At 33.2% G+C, this 16713-nt stretch overlaps 1 protein-coding gene across 6 annotated transcripts in view; it reads right to left on the bottom strand.

The window, feature by feature from the left end:
- Positions 1-62: 62 nt before the first annotated feature.
- LOC138704551 (tetraspanin-6-like) overlaps positions 63-16713 on the bottom strand; it is a 41103-nt gene continuing 24452 nt past the window's right edge. For 2 of the 6 annotated variants that reach the window (XR_011333406.1, XM_069832615.1), the window contains exons 2-3: positions 9236-9427; positions 63-296 (exon numbers count right to left, since the gene is read on the bottom strand). Coding sequence is in view for 1 of the 6 variants with exons in the window: in XM_069832615.1 (XP_069688716.1) it covers positions 234-296; positions 9236-9427 (255 nt within the window). In the remaining 5 variants the exon portion in view is untranslated. Of the gene's footprint in view, positions 297-9235; positions 9428-11608; positions 11633-12378; positions 12616-12638; positions 12913-16713 lie in introns of those variants that run through there. The other 4 variants (XR_011333388.1, XR_011333383.1, XR_011333376.1 and 1 more) reach the window with 4 other exon arrangements.

Genomic DNA, 16713 nt, shown 5'->3' with positions numbered 1-16713 from the left:
GTCAGGAGTACTTCCTTCAAATATACCAACATCAAATGCAATTTATGCTACAATAAACTACAAACATAGCTTCAAAAGCAGAAAGAGCACAAAAAAAAAAAAAAAAAAAAACGAATCAAATACAAGCTACACTACAAAACCATTTCCAAATTCATTATTCTGTTTATAGCTTTGAACTACCAAAAATAAATAAGTTAATATAACAATTCTCTTATCTGTAAAATATGGTTCCATTAACATTCCATGATGGCGCGAATGTTTAAGGCCAGCAGAAAAACAATTATGATTCCCATCACCTGTAAGGAACAGAGAACGGTAAAAATAAAATGTTATTGCATGCTGTGTACCAAAACATATATTACGGGTAATACAGATAACCCAATGTTGTATCTGCCCTCTGATTCATATGAAAACATTAGAATAACAATGCGTTTAGACATTATTTTTAGATATATGTAGCACCGGTACTTGTGATGATTATTTACCACTGAGTCACAAACTCACTAAAATGGATATTAATATTTTGTTTGTAAGTTAGTGTATTACACAATTTAATGAGCATGTAAAAAGTCATCTGATGACGTAAAAATATGACAGTTACTGTATATAATTTCCAGTACTTACTAAACATGTCCTTCAGATGTAAATAACAAAATAAATAAGACAAACCAGACCGCTCGAACCATTGCAAAAGTACACTACGGAAGTAAAGATTCTAATTAAACTAAATACAGTGGAAAAATCTAAATGCAGAACAGTAACTTTTTCACATAATTTGTGATTTTTTATAGAACCGTGTAAAACAAAACAGTGTTGAAGATGTGCATGCTTCCTGGTAAGCGGGCTAGCTACACTAAGGCCGTGTCTCAAAGCTACATTTTCAGCTGAAGTGAACTAGATTGTTGACTAAATAGCCGGACGTGATGTCAGAAGTTATGATCCAAAGCTACATAGTTCATAGCAATCAAGTCCGTAGTAGCTAGTAAACGAAAATGTTTGCTTGATTGGTGACTTGTTCAATAAACAAACATGGATACCTCATCAGCAATTGGGGTTATGAAATCTGAAAATGCTTTGGAAGTGAAATAATGTAAATATAATGTAGAATAACGTGTTAACTTTGAACATTGACATTGTTAGTACCTTCTGTACAATGTCTTAATTGTACATTATGCAACGAGCCTATAATGATAGTAATTAAGAATCGAGTATGGATATTTATGAAACGAGCGCAAGCGAGTTTCATAATTTTCATACGAGCTTCTTAATTACCATTATAGGCGAGTTTCATACGACTTTTTAAGCTCGACCATATTTCTAACTTGAAATTACTGGTATTCAGATGTATAAATTTTATTTGTATCTGACAAGATCGGAAGTGACCTTGTTCTAGGTCGTGAATTGTGAGATGTGCGTAGACGCGAAAGTATTGATTTTTTCCGAGGAACAATAATGTCATTGACCTTGACGTAGTCCCGTTAAACTTGATAATATTATAACCTTGATTATTGAATTCGACATTGAAAAATGAGATGACAAATTGAATTTATTTGAATATTATTTACAATTAACGCTAATTATTATAGTAACAGAACATAACCTTCTGTGACAGTATTGGATTTCCAGCCTCCGTGACTTTTCGCCAATTCTCTTTCGATTGCATATCCGAGAATAATCGATACTTGCGGTTTTATAACGGTAGAAAGCTGACTTGTCATTGGCTGAACAGTTGTAACCTGAGTCGTCCTTGGCTGAAAGACCTGACCTTTAATGAGTAGGTGTACTTTAATGACATGCATTAAATATCTGCTACCAGGTGTATAATTACTACATTTCGGCATGGTCGAGCATAAACATTATTGTAATACGAGTATATTCAGCCCTCATCTTTTCCACATAACTCGTAATGAAACTGCATTAGGACACTGCCTTCTTAATTCAGTGCTGCACCATGATGTTATGGTTTTTAGAGAAATAGTCTGTGAAGAAGGCCGTGTTTCAAGCATACATGTCCAAAGCTCTCTAGTGTGTAGTTTACAAGTCAGCTAGTTGCTAGTCACTAGTGTGTAGTATGGACTTTAGCTTTGAGGCACAGCCTAAGTTTCCATGTTTCCTCCATGAATGGGACAGCAGTCTAGCTAATTATGCGAAAACGCGATAGAAAAATAAAAGTATTAATTGGGGGGCTTCGCCCCAACCCGTTCCATTTGTATTATTAGCAAACCACTTTTGGAATTGCAGATCTGTCGCTAACTATGTGAAAAAATAAGCTAGAAAATAAAAAGTATTAATTGAGGGCCTTTGGTGCCCTCCAACCACTTAAATGTGTGTTGCCAAAAACCTTAATCATCGGAACCATGTTCAGCATAAAATAAATATAAAAAAAACGAATAATAAAAACAAAATAAACACGTTATTTATTTTGGTCTAGAGCAGCGTTTCTCAAACTTTTCTGAAGTGGGGACCACTTTTTTAAGTCAGAACAGTTCTGCGCACCACCTTACTCTTGTTCCCTTCGAAAGAAAATTTATCATTTATGTAGCATATTTTAATATCAGTATACTTACATTTTAATATAGAAATAATTAATTAAAATTAATTTAATTCAATTAATTTTATATTAGTATTAACTAATACATACTGAAACATACAGCAGAGTCTGTATAGGTCAGTTTCTATCGGATGCTTTTCCAATTCACTGCGGGCTAAAGCAGGGAGATGCACTATCACCTTTACTTTTTAACTTCGCGCTAGAATATGCCATTAGGAAAGTTCAGGATAACAGAGAGGGTTTGGAATTGAACGGGTTACATCTGCTTCTTGTCTATGCAGATGACGTGAATATGTTAGGAGAAAATACACAAACGATTAGGGAAAACACGGAAATTTTACTTGAAGCAAGTAGAGCGATCGGTTTGGAAGTAAATCCCGAAAAGACAAAGTATATGATTATGTCTCGTGACCAGAATATTGTACGAAATGGAAATATAAAAATTGGAGATTCATCCTTCGAAGAGGTGGAAAAATTCAAATATCTTGGAGCAAAGTAACAAATATAAATGACACTCGGGAGGAAATTAAACGCAGAATAAATATGGGAAATGCCTGTTATTATTCGGTTGAGAAGCTTTTATCATCCAGTCTGCTGTCCAAAAATCTGAAAGTTAGAATTTATAAAACAGTTATATTACCGGTTCTTCTGTATGGTTGTGAAACTTGGACTCTCACTCTGAGAGAGGAACATAGGTTCAGGGTGTTTGAGAATAAGGTGCTTAGGAAAATATTTGGGGCTAAGCGGGATGAAGTTACAGGAGAATGGAGAAAGTTACACAACACAGAACTGCACGCATTGTATTCTTCACCTGACATAATTAGGAACATTAAATCCAGACGTTTGAGATGGGCAGGGCATGTAGCACGTATGGGCGAAACCAGAAATGCATATAGAGTGTTAGTTGGGAGACCGGAGGGAAAAAGACCTTTAGGGAGGCCGAGACGTACATGGGAAGATAATATTAAAATGGATTTGAGGGAGATGGGGATATGATGATAGAGACTGGATTAATCTTGCACAGGATAGGTACAGCTGGAGGGCTTATGCGAGGGCGGCAATGAACCTTCGGGTTCCTTAAAAGCCATTTGTAAGTAAGTATTAACTAATTAAGTTAATGTTAATAGAAGGAAATTTCTTATCGTTATTTGCAAAAACAGAAATAAAAAAAATTAATGCAGAAACATGCCTGATTTTGAACAAGTAAATATGCAATTTTGCACGTTCTATTATTGGTGTACGACGTACAGTACGTGACCATTTGAATGTGCAGACTGGGTGTCGGCAAAACTATTAAAAAAGTCATAAATACATGAAAAGGTTCGGTACTTTGGTCCTGTTATGAATTCAGGTGGTCCCTGGCTGGGTTACAGGCACAGCAACAGATGTGCATGAAAAAGATAGCGAGGAACACCACGTTCATAGTGCTTTAAATCCCTCTTTTGTTGCTGAGAGTAGAGTGGGTAGATAATAGACGGGTAGGGTAAATAAATTTTATAAAATGTCAATATTGGGAGAAAAAGTGAAAGGCGATTGTCATGTGTCATTTACAAACTCTGAGATTTTCAGCTATAGTGTGATACGCAATTCGTTTGAATTTTATTTTTTCTTCTGTCTTTTTTGAAGGACCATAATGGCATACCTCGAGGACCACAGGTGGTCCACGCACCATAGTTTGAGAAACACTGGTCTAGAGGGAATTGATTTTTATTTAAAATGTTTAGTAATGAGGTATTATTTATAATGCAAAGTTTCTTAATTTACATAATGAAAGCTAACTAAACAGGTTAGGGTAGGCTAAGGCAATACTTATCATTGAAATATATATAAAAATAATTAAAATTTAATTCCGAAAGTCCAAGGGAAAATATTTGCGTAAAAAACTGTAATGAATAATAAGTAAGTTTTCGGAAGGCAGTGGCATTACGTACTTATTATTGAAATAAAAAAACATAATTTTAATATGTTGACCTTACTAATAGATGGTAATTACACACAGTAGTTAAAGGGTGTAAATGATATGTTGTTATTGAAGTGTTGTATCAGTGAAGAAGTATGTCGTGTCAGTGAAGTGTGCTGTGTAAATGAAACGTGTTCCTGTCAGTGAAGCTTTATAGTTTATAGTGGCAATGCAAAGAATTTGAACAGTGAAATGTTTTTGAAGTGTTAGTGAAATCAGGGTAGAATCAGTGAAATGTGTCGTAGTTCCAGTGCAGTGAGTGAGTTGACAGCGAAATGAGTGTAATTTGAAAGATACTTGTGCAGATATGAACATATCATACTCGTGGGTTTTAGTTCGATCTTAGTTTTAAGATACAAATTAGAATATTTCAAATGTTATTTTAAGAGATCGTTTCATTTAATTTAGTATATTCCCTGTTGTTATTATTATTATTAATTGTATTTTTAATTAATAAGTTTATTATTGTCATTATTGAGTGTAATTAGTTACCACTGCCACCGGGTATATACCCATTGCAGTGTGAATAAATACATACATACATACATACATATATTAGAATAACAATGATAATATACTATTTCTAGATAAGAATATGAATCGATATTATTAAATCGGCTGGTGGTACCTATAATGCATCTAAGCCAATTCTTCACTAATGTAATAAATTTCAATTGGACCGTCTATGCTTATCTTGTATGGCGCTGTGAGCACCAACCGAATCCCAGTCTAAGCCAAGCCGTCACCGAAAATACACCACATCCAGCTGCACGAATGTAAGTTTATCACATATCAATTAAAGTGCATCAATTAATATTTACAAAATCTTACAACTTAATCTATATTGTTCGCAGAAAGCAAGGCTAGACTGGAATCCAGGGAGTGACAACCAACTCAAAAGAAATTGTAACTTAAAATATAGTAAGGTGAATTAGTTAATTTACGAGTAAAAACTCTTATCATTGGTGTACTCCACGCTACGTTCTCATTTTAAAATGCTTCAACATCATGTGTTTGTATAACATCGATCAATAAGTGACAATACCCATCAGAAAAGACACTTCAAGGTTTAATCTTATATAAACAGCCAGGTGCAGGTGTTATGTGCTGTCTCTTCTCACTTTATAGATCTCTTGGGTATGGAACAACAAGTTTTGATGGAGAAATCATTGCAATAAGTGAAAGTCTCAGGAATCTTCTATGCCACATCAATAAATTTAGGAATGCAGTTATATTGTCAGACTCCAAAGCAGCTATTCTATCAATCGTCTCTAAACACACACCTTCATCTCAAACAGCAGAAATAACTAAAATGCTCTCTCAATTAATATCACTCAATAAAGAATTGTATTCCAATGGATACCATCCCATTGTGGAATCCTGGGAAACGAGAATGCGGATGCTTTAGCAAAGAAGGGCAGCACTGCTACTTACAGACCTGTTACTAAATCTACGTAGGCTATTACTCTGTGAAATGATTTATTAAATCTACATACTTAGACTTCAACAAACAAAATTTGATAACACAATCCCAAGGGAAAAAATGGAACTCTCTGCATCAAAATCCACAGTCAATTCCCGATTTACCACGAAAATCGTCTGTAGCTGCATTTAGATTGGCAACAGGCCATGAATGTTTGGCCAAACACCTGCATAGAATTGGAATATATCAGTACCCTAACTGTCCATTGTGCAACTCAAACCAAGAAATGGATTCGGAACACCTCAAAATCTGTGCTTCAGTGGCTGGTCATGATAATATCTTTGAAAAATATTGGAGTGCAAGAGGTCAAATGACTTTATTGTCAAACGCCTGGCATTAGAAAACAACAACAACATTTAAACAGCCAACATACAGTGCAATTAATGTAATGAAGTTTCAATAACTTGTTGTCCCATTGAACTATCACGACAACACACATCAACAACATAACCTAACCTAGATCACGTCATAACAGAAATGATCACTGTGTTTTAAATAATTGATTTTAATTGCTTGTTTTATCTATTTAATAGCATATATGTGTTTTATGGTACAGTGAAACCTGTTCAAATCGGAACCTGAATAATCCGGAATCCTGTCTATTTCGGAACAATTTATTGGTCCCGGCGAAATTTGTATGTATTATGTGTAATTTTTCCTGAATAAAACGGAAACTGTCCAACGCGGAAACGGAAACTGTCTGCTACTGTTCAAAACGGAAACAATATTTTGTAACTATATTTTGAAACAGCGTGTAATTTCAAGGAATATACGAAATATTTAGGTCACTAAGATAAAAACAAGTTTTCTTTGCAAAATTCTAGAGGGTACGAGGGTGTGTTGGCCTGTCGGTCATACATTTTATTACCCTGTTGACTAGGCAGACGAGTCCCTTCAAAGATTTTCAATGCTTCACACCCGTGTACTGTCGTAGCTAAATAGAGCGCAAGTGTAGTGTTTTTCAGGTTAAAAAAAAAGTTGCATAAAATGCGGCGTTAACATTAAGTGATGAAGTAAAAGTTATCGAGATAAAGGAAAATTAGAAACAAAGTCTATGTGAATTAATGTTGAAGTTCAGTTGTGGAAAACTCAGGTGTGACACTTTAAAAAATAAAGATCATAATGAGTGAGTGGCGTGCGGCCGATATTGGTGACAAAAAAGAAACCAGAAAGCAGCTGTTTATGTGGAAATAAATGAACTGTTGTGAGAGTGGGTTCTTCATGACCTTTCAAAGAATAAGCCAATTTCTGGATCTGTTCTGCAAAGCAAGCCAATGAACTGGCAAAGAAATTAAATAAACCAGAATTCAAGGCTTCTAATAGATGGCTCCTAGTCCAATTAATTAATAATGTGCAGTGATATGCAGTACAGTATTAGAGTGTAGTGTTAGATATTAAATATAATGAGATTAGTAAACTTTAGTAATGTTTAATGACTAATGAGTGAGTTACGATAATATTTATACAGAAAATTAGATTTTAATCAAGATGATTCACCAACGTAATAAGCGACAGAAAGCTGATTTAATGTAATGAGTGTTAAATGGAATATTTTGTACTTCTTGTAATTTGTGGCATGCCATTTTGTTTTTCATGTATATGAATGACAAAATATTCCATTTTAATGTCACACCTGAATAATACGGAAACCTGTCCATAACGGAAAAAAAATTAGGACCATGTCACTTCCGTCTTGAACAGGTTTCACTGTATTTATTTATATAACCAGTGTAACTGATCATGGGTACAGTACGTCCCGTACATAAACACGGATCTTTTAAGTCTACAACACATGCATCTATTGGCCAGGTTTATATTTAGCATCACGTATACATCTGAAGATGGTACACTATAGTACCGAAAACGTTAAAAAAAAATAAATAAATAAAAATAAAAATACAAGATAAGCATAGACGGTCCAATTGAAATTTATTACATTATAGTTAGCTTATCGGAAAATCAAAACAAGATGCAATTCTTCACTAGCTTTATCAGTAAGTTCACTGAAAAGATGCTTGCTATTGCAGAACTAAATTTATCCAATGCAACTGCACAACATCAACAGACTCCATGTTCATTCTTACTTCTTGCATATTACATGTGAACCAAAACTTGAATTAAGGTTACTTGAATTCAAGCCAATTCAATTCAATTAATAATTATATATAATAAATTTTCAGTCAAATACACTTTTCAATTTGTGAGGTCAGATAATCTGTTAGATCACAATATTTAACACGAAGTCACTAATATTTTCGACTTTAAAAAGTCATCTTCAGGTGCATGAGATGCAAACAATTTTTAAAAATAGGTGATAAGTTGATCTAGCAATTAATAACATAATAATCCATTATTAAATGAGTAAATACCAAATTTACGTAATCCCCTATATCACTTAATAAAACAACATGTTATCGAATAGTCACTCCTGGCATTCCCTATTAGTTATCTGCCCATACAACATCACTTAGTCTAAAACATGTAACATCGGGTGAAACACGCCCCCTTGTCTGAATGCAAACAACTGAACAACTATGTAAGTACAAATATAATAAATCTTTAAGAAACGCTGATATATGAGCTCTCACAACCTTTTCAAAATTAATAATAACCTATTAACTAAAATATTTTCAGACAACTATGGCATTCACCACGACGAATTAGACTGCGTGCTCTCCCACCAACAGCATTTGCATCACAGCTTCTCCATCTCTTTTAAATTTATACATTATATTTAACATTTTAACATAGTTAATATCAAACTGTACACATTTAATTTTAATGATACGATCTAATGAGAATACTTAGCCTTTAATTGTATAAGGTTAATATCACGCTGTACCTTCTCCTTGTCTTATATACACACGAGAATCTAGCATCAGTGTTCAGCTTTACCATGCACAGTTTACCTCAACAGGTACGAAATTTATATAAATGTAAATGCCAGTACGTGCATTACTTATTATGTTATTAATTGCTAGATCAACTTATCACCTATATTTTTAAAAATTGTTTGCATCTCATGCACCTGAAGATGACTTTTTAAAGTCGAAAATATTAGTGACTTCGTATTAAATATTGTGATGTAACAGATTATCTGACCTCACAAATTGAAAAGTGTATTTGACTGAAAATTTATTATATATAATTATTAATTGTATTCACACTTTTCTGAACCAACATGTCTTTCAAATTCCAATTCAATTCAATTAGTACTCAAGAATGGAGGAGTGTTGTATACCTTAAAGATGGCGAGGCCAATTCCAATCCCATTGATGACAGCAATGCCATCTTTGATGATTTCAGTGATCTTCGAATAGCATCCAACTTTGAAGTAGCGGGATTTGGTGTCGGGAACAAGACAGGACTGAGGAACTTCCTTATTGGTGAAGGCCTTCCATTGTGACGGTCCTTCCAATGCACAGCATTCTAACTACAACAAAATATATTGTGCGATTCTCAGATTCAACATGCAGATGATACAACCATGATTACATCAAGTACATAATATGATCACTTTATAAACACTTTTAATACAGTGCTACATCTAATCAATTAATTGTTTACAGCAAATTAAATAACACTGACTTACAAATGGCTTTTAGAGAACCCGGAGGTTCATTGCCTCTCTCACATAAGCCCGCCATTGGTCCCTATCCTGAGCAAGGTTAATCCAGTCCCTACCATCATATCCCACCTCCCTCAAATCCATTTTAATATTATCCTCCCATCTACGTCTCGGCCTCCCTAAAGGTCTTTCCCCCTCAGGCCTTCCAACTAACACTCTATATACATTTCTGAATTCACCCATATGTGCTACATGCCCTGCCCATCTCAAACGTCTGGATTTAATGTTCCTAATTATGTCAGGTGAAGAATACAATGCGTGCAGTTTTGCGTTGTGTAACTTTCTCCATTCTCCTGTAACTTCATCCCTCTTAGTTCCAAATAGTTTTCTAAGCCTCTTATTCTCGAACACCCTTAACCTCTGTTCCTTCCTCAAAGTGATAGTCCAAGTTTCACAACCATACAGAACAACCGTTAGGTAATATAATAGCGGGCATTTCCCAAATTTATTCTGCGTTTAATTTCCTTTCGAGTATTATTTATATTTGTTTCTGTTGCTCGAATATATTTGAATTTTTCCACCTTTTCAAAGGACAAGTTTTATATTTTTAAATTTCGATTTTGTACTATGTTCTGGTAACGAGACAAAATCATATCACTGTCAGTAATTTAGTTTGTGTGCATAAAGTTGGAATTTTGAAGTAAGAGAGAAAGGAAATTTATCCAAAAAAATGCCTTTTCGTAAGGATGATGATATGCATTCGACAAACACGGGCAAATCTGCTCTTTTTAGTATTTTATGATAATTGTTGTCAGTGAGGTAACCGTATACTGAAATTTTCCCAATAGGCCTATCACTATTACTGAGGGTATAAATGTTGGGCAATTTCCTAGAAGACGGGCAAAATCCAACATGGCTGACGAAAACTACCAAAAACGTTCTGCGAACTATGAAGTCCAAATGTCACCAAACATCGCTAAATCAAAGATGAAAAATCAAATATATATATTCATATTTTTAAAGAAGTACAAGCCCTCCAAAAAAATGAAAATAGGCTATATTTAATTTTTCGCCTTTGATTTTTTTGGCGTTTGGTGGCATTCGAACTTCATACTTGGTAGTACTTTTCTGGCAGTTTTCGTCAGCACTTTACCCCCAAAAATTACTAAAACACAAAACAAAACATAATAATTTATCATCTTATCAAATAAAATTCAATTCTCATCGACGTCTTCAACGACAACCTCTTCACTTCCAGTATAAATGACACGGGCTTTAAGGCAATCTAAATTTAAACCATGCAGGCAACAAAGAACTAAACCAACACTTTGCCGTACAGTCAACTTTGGATAAATAAACCACGTGTTTACAGTAAATGAAATTCTCTTCGAACACTTATTACATCTTAACTTCTACAGAAAATTCAGCAAATAATTCCTTTAAACCACAGAACAGTTTTCTTCTCAACATTCAACACAATCCTTCTTCACCAGCGAAAGAACTAAACCAAAATCGACACAAAATTTAATAGATAAATTTCAGAACACGGTTTCCTTCCTTTCCCTCTTACTTCAAAATTCCAACCTTGTGCACACAAAATAAATTATTGACACTGAAAAGTGACTTTTCGTAAGCATGATGATGCGAATTCGACAAATGCAGACAAATCTACAATGTAACACCACTCACGCCAAACAACCAAGAACAACAGGACAACGTCATTATCCATGAAAAATTAATGAAAATTCTAGAATAAATGATAACTATAACCAATCAAATCGAAAGAAAATCATAAAATGAGAAACTTTCAATAGCTTTAGCCATCAGACACAACATAACACCACTCACGTCAAACAACCAAGAACAACTGATAACGTCATTATCCATTCAAAATTAACGAAAATTCTAGAACAAATGACAACTATAACCAATAAAATTAAAAGAAAATCACGGCGACACTAATACAAAAACCTAGAACTAACATGTAAAAGTCACTAAAAGATCACTAACATTTAACTCTGAAATAAAGAAGTGGGTAATACTTACTACATTGAACCAAGTGCCCGTCTTCTATGAAATTACAAAATGTTGTCATTAGTTTTATTACTTCCTCCATACATTCAGTAAAAATATATATAAAATCAGCATTTGGGTAATTCTCTAGAAAAGCTACACCAAAGAAGACATTTTTATTTTTGCTTGTTCGGTTTCTGTGAGATGTATACAGTGACTGAATAACTTTATAATATCGTTACTGTGTTAACTTTTGCAATTTAACTAGTCAGCCAGGTAGCCCTAAATTGCAAATGTTAACATAATAAAGATATCATAAAATTATTCAGTGACTGTAAGTGTTAAAAGACTGTATCGAATAATGAATAATAATGTAATATAGTGGATAAACATGTGGTTCTAGTTTACAGTCACAAATTCTTTCAATATAAAAATCATTTGATACTTATGTAGGCCTATATAGGTATATTCTAATGCAATGTTGTAGCCCCATCTACCCCTACTTGTTACGAGTGACCCAGGACGCAATATTAGGGAAACTGATCAGTAATTCTTCCTGAACCTCCCGCATATTATGTTGGTCATTAGCTCATTACTCATTAGTAACAAGTGAGGGAGAGGAGTTTACAACAATGCAGTAGAATGCAGGCCTCAAACGATTTTTATGTTGGAAGTAGACTATTTGTGACTGCAAACTAAAACCATGTGTTTCTCATTATAGGCCTAAATATCTCACAGAACCCACTGAAAAAAAAAAAGAAATTTGCCTTTGTTGGTGTAGCTTTTCTTAAAAAATAACCAACCTCTCAACGTAATTTCACAAATTCCTTGTAACTTTGTAAGCTCAAACTTAAATTGTATGCTACTTTACATACCGGTAACCAAAACACTAGGTAATAAAATAAATAATAACTTAATTATTGCCTTTGTGACAAAATACAATTCTGCTTCCTTAAACCAATATTGCTATACTCTATTAACGAAAACTGTCACAACTATATAACACAAACACACAGGGCAATAATTCTCCCTCTAAAAATCCAAACAGTGCAGGTGTACCAACATTTCAGTACAGTAATACCACTATTGTAATGCCTACGCTACGGCTGGCCTCAGAAAATGTTGGTAATTTCCTAGAAGACGGGCAAAATCCAACATGGCTGACGAAAACTACAAAAAACGTTCTGCCAACTATGAAGTTCAAATGTCACCAAACATCACAAAATCAAAGATGAAAAATCAAATATATATTCATATTTTTAAAGAAGAAGAAGCCCTCCAAAAAAAATGAAAATATATTTAATTTTTCGCCTTCGATTTTTTTGGCGTTTCGTGGCATTCGAACTTCATAGTTGGTAGTACTTTTCTGGCAGTTTTCGTCCGCACTTTACTCCCAAAAATCACTAAAACACAAAACAAAACATAATAATTTATCATCTTATCAAATAAAATTCAGTTCTCATCGAAGTCTTCAACGACAACCTCTTCACTTCAAGTATATGACACAGGCTTTAAGGCAATCTAAACTTAAACCATGCAGGTAACAAAGAACTAAACCAACACTTTGTCGTACAGTCAACTTTGCATAAATAAACCACGTGTGTACACTAAATGAAATTCTCTTTGAACACTTATTACACCTTAACTTCTACAGAAAATTCAGTCAATAATTCCTTTAACCCACAGAAAAACAGTTTTCTTCTCAACATTCAACACAATCCTTCTTCACCAGCGAAAGAACTAAACCAAAATCGACACAAAATTTAATAGATAAATTTCAGAACACGGTTTCCTTCCTTTCCCTCTTAATTCAAAATTCCAACCTTGTGCACACAAAATAAATTATTGGCACTGAAAAGTGTCCTTTCGTAAGAATGATACGCATTCGACAAATGCAGACAAATCTACAATGTAACACCACTCACGTCAAACAACCAAGAACAACAGGACGTCATTATCCATTAAAAATTAATGAAAATTCTACCAGAATAAATGACAACTATAACCAATCAAATCGAAAGAAAATCACAAAAATCATAAAATGAGAAACTTTCAATAGCTTTAGCCATCAGTAACAACATAACACCACTCACGTTAAACAACCAAGAACAACTGATAACGTCATTATCCATTCAAAATTAACGAAAATTCTAGAACAAATGACAACTATAACCAATAAAATTAAAAGAATATCACGGCGACACCTAGTACAAAAAACCTAGAACTAACATGTAAAAGTCACTAAAAGATCACTAACATTTAACTCTGAAATAAAGAAGTTGGTAATACTTACTATATTCAACCAAGTGCCCGTCTTCTATGAAATTACAAAAATGTTGGATGGTAGACTACGGATTGCCCTAATATTATCAATAGTTTTTATTTTTTCCCTCACACATTCAGTAAATATGACAGAATCAGCATCTATTAAAAATGTTCTAAAGAAGAACATAACCTAACTTTTCTGACTTCTAGACTATGATCTAGGCTTCTAGCTTTAATTTTTAATGTTTAGGGTTTCCAACTGTGGTAAATAAAATTATTGGCATTTTGCACATGCAAGTGTGAATGAATATAATTATATATGGTACGGTAATATAATACATACAGAATATGCTAGAAAAACAGCTTCTATTTATTGAACTGTAGACATAACTTACTGGTATGAGCAATAATTTTTGAGAAACAACAATCTTGCTTTAATATTCCAAATTCACTTTTTAAATTTGTTTGAAGCTTGATGCCATAGCCTGAAGAACTTTTTCTTCTGTTATGAAGAGATAAAATTCTGCCCAACTAAATATAAGTTTTCTCTGGTAAAAAATTCAGCTTTGAGTCTAATAATATTTACACACTTAAACAATTCCTCACAACATTCCATTTATGTCATTCGTGATATTGAAAACACGCTCCACAAAAGCTTGCTTTCAGGAATAGCAAACACGTACTGAACATTACTATTTTTGTTCGTGGAAAAATCCTGAAAATATTTAGGCCTACACTATTTTCCAGCACTTGTCAAATGTTCATATTTCACATCCACATCATTTAATAAGATCAGTTCATAATTATTGTATTTTCATCCAGTTGAAGTCCTAGTTTTTGTCCAACACTTAAAATATCTTTCACTTTCGGTTAAAAAGATTTAAGTATTCCTCAAAGGAAAGAAAATTTATTAATAAAAGACAACCTATTAAATACCATTCATATAGAACATAGTTTGGCCCTTACGAATGATGTTAAAAAATCTGTAACCGACAAACTACATTAGTTTTGATGACTCTGGCTATAGAAACAATTAAGAGTGGCGTGGTTACAAATTTATACAGATGGAGGTAGGATACCATGTTAGAATCCCTTACTGCATTTCCCTATTCAACAAATTGAACTGAATTAAAATGTTCTTCTTTTTCTTTCTTTCATGTACAGTTTTAGGCCTGTTACCGTCTCATTCCACTGTTTTAGCAGGTGGCTCAAATATCTTTTTCCTCGTGGATCATAACTTAGTATTACATCTCAAAGAATACTTTGGCAAATGCTAAGAACATGAGATCTCTATAAGTTTTCTAAAATTGGGACAATTTTTAACTCATCCTAAAATGTCAAAATTTTTCTTTTTGTACAATTTAATGAAGCCTCCAGTTCTTAAAAATTTCATTTCATTGGCATTGATTTGTTGTTCATCACATTTACGTATGGTCCAGGCTTCACTGCCATACATGAGAACTGGTCTTGCCAATGTTTTGCAGGCTTTAATTCTGGTATGTTTCTGCACAAGATAGTTTGAAAATGTTATTAATACCATTAATTGCATAATTAAAACTATTCAGTTTTGCTTATATATATTCTTTTCCAATTCACAGAAAATGTAGGTTTTATTAAGATGATAATTATTTTCTATGAAACCCATACTGATACTGAACTTATGAGATATATGACAGCCAGTAGATCCCTATGGGGATGGTCTCCCACTCAAGGTAGAGCAGATCTGTTGATCTTCCATGATATGCCAATCCATGAAAAATCTGTCGTCTAATTATTACCCTATTAACATTGGGTATGAATTTACAGAGGTGTGAAAATTATTAGAATAATCTTAATTTTAAAGGTTTTTTAATAGTTCCTTCACAAATATTAATTGAATTGATGAATATTGGTATATATTACTATAGCTACTGATGTAGGGTATATTTACTACTAACAATGCCGGAAAGCATTGTTGTACATTGGTATTTTTCTTATTTTACAATTGTTATGGGAATTCACAAATTATTATATTATATTGGCGGAATTGGAAACATAAAAAACTATATGCACAAAACAGATGTATACGTTCATTTGAACCTTCACAACAATGCAAACGCAAAGAACAATTTGTTTAAAGCATTTCTTAATTAATTTTTTATGTTTCCAATTCCGCCAACATAATATAATAATTTCTGAATTCCCATAACAATTGTAAAATAAGAAAAATACCAATATACAACAATGCTTTCCGGCATTGTTAGTAGTAAATATATCCTACATCGGTATAGTAATATTATATATTCATCATGAATATTACATATTCATCAATTCAATGAATATTTGTGAAGGAACTATTAAAAAACCTTTAAAATTAAGATTATTCTAATAATTTTCACACCTCTGTACTTTACTGTAGGTACTCTAGTCTAATCTGCTAATCAGAACAATGTAAAATGCATATAGTGAAGCAGAGAATTGATTTTAGGCTAATAGCTTCTATATAAATTTAAATAAATCACAGCATATATTGTTTCCATATAAATTCCTTGTCTATTTTGATCTATCAAGGGTCATTTATTTATTAAGACATTTAAAACTTCTTATACTCCAACATACCTTAAAACTCATACTGAACTTAGATAGTGTAATATCGTACGATAATTATTTGAATATGAGGGCATAGCAGTGCTAAATCCAAAGTTTTCATTCTTTAAAGAAAAGGCTCTCCTTACATTGCACATTGTGAATTCTTATTCATCAGAGAAACAATTTTAACTGTTGTAAATTTATACATACTTAATTAATTTAGGTGTTAAGAAAAATCTCAACAATTATATTAATAGATCTGGACTTTACATAACAGGACAAGAATGCTGGGTAACTTTCGGTGC

Source organism: Periplaneta americana, chromosome 1 (assembly GCF_040183065.1).
Source record: "Periplaneta americana isolate PAMFEO1 chromosome 1, P.americana_PAMFEO1_priV1, whole genome shotgun sequence".
Lineage (NCBI taxonomy): Eukaryota > Metazoa > Arthropoda > Insecta > Blattodea > Blattidae > Periplaneta > Periplaneta americana.
Note: the sequence above shows the minus strand (reverse complement) of the source record. Positions and strands in the feature narration are given on the sequence as shown.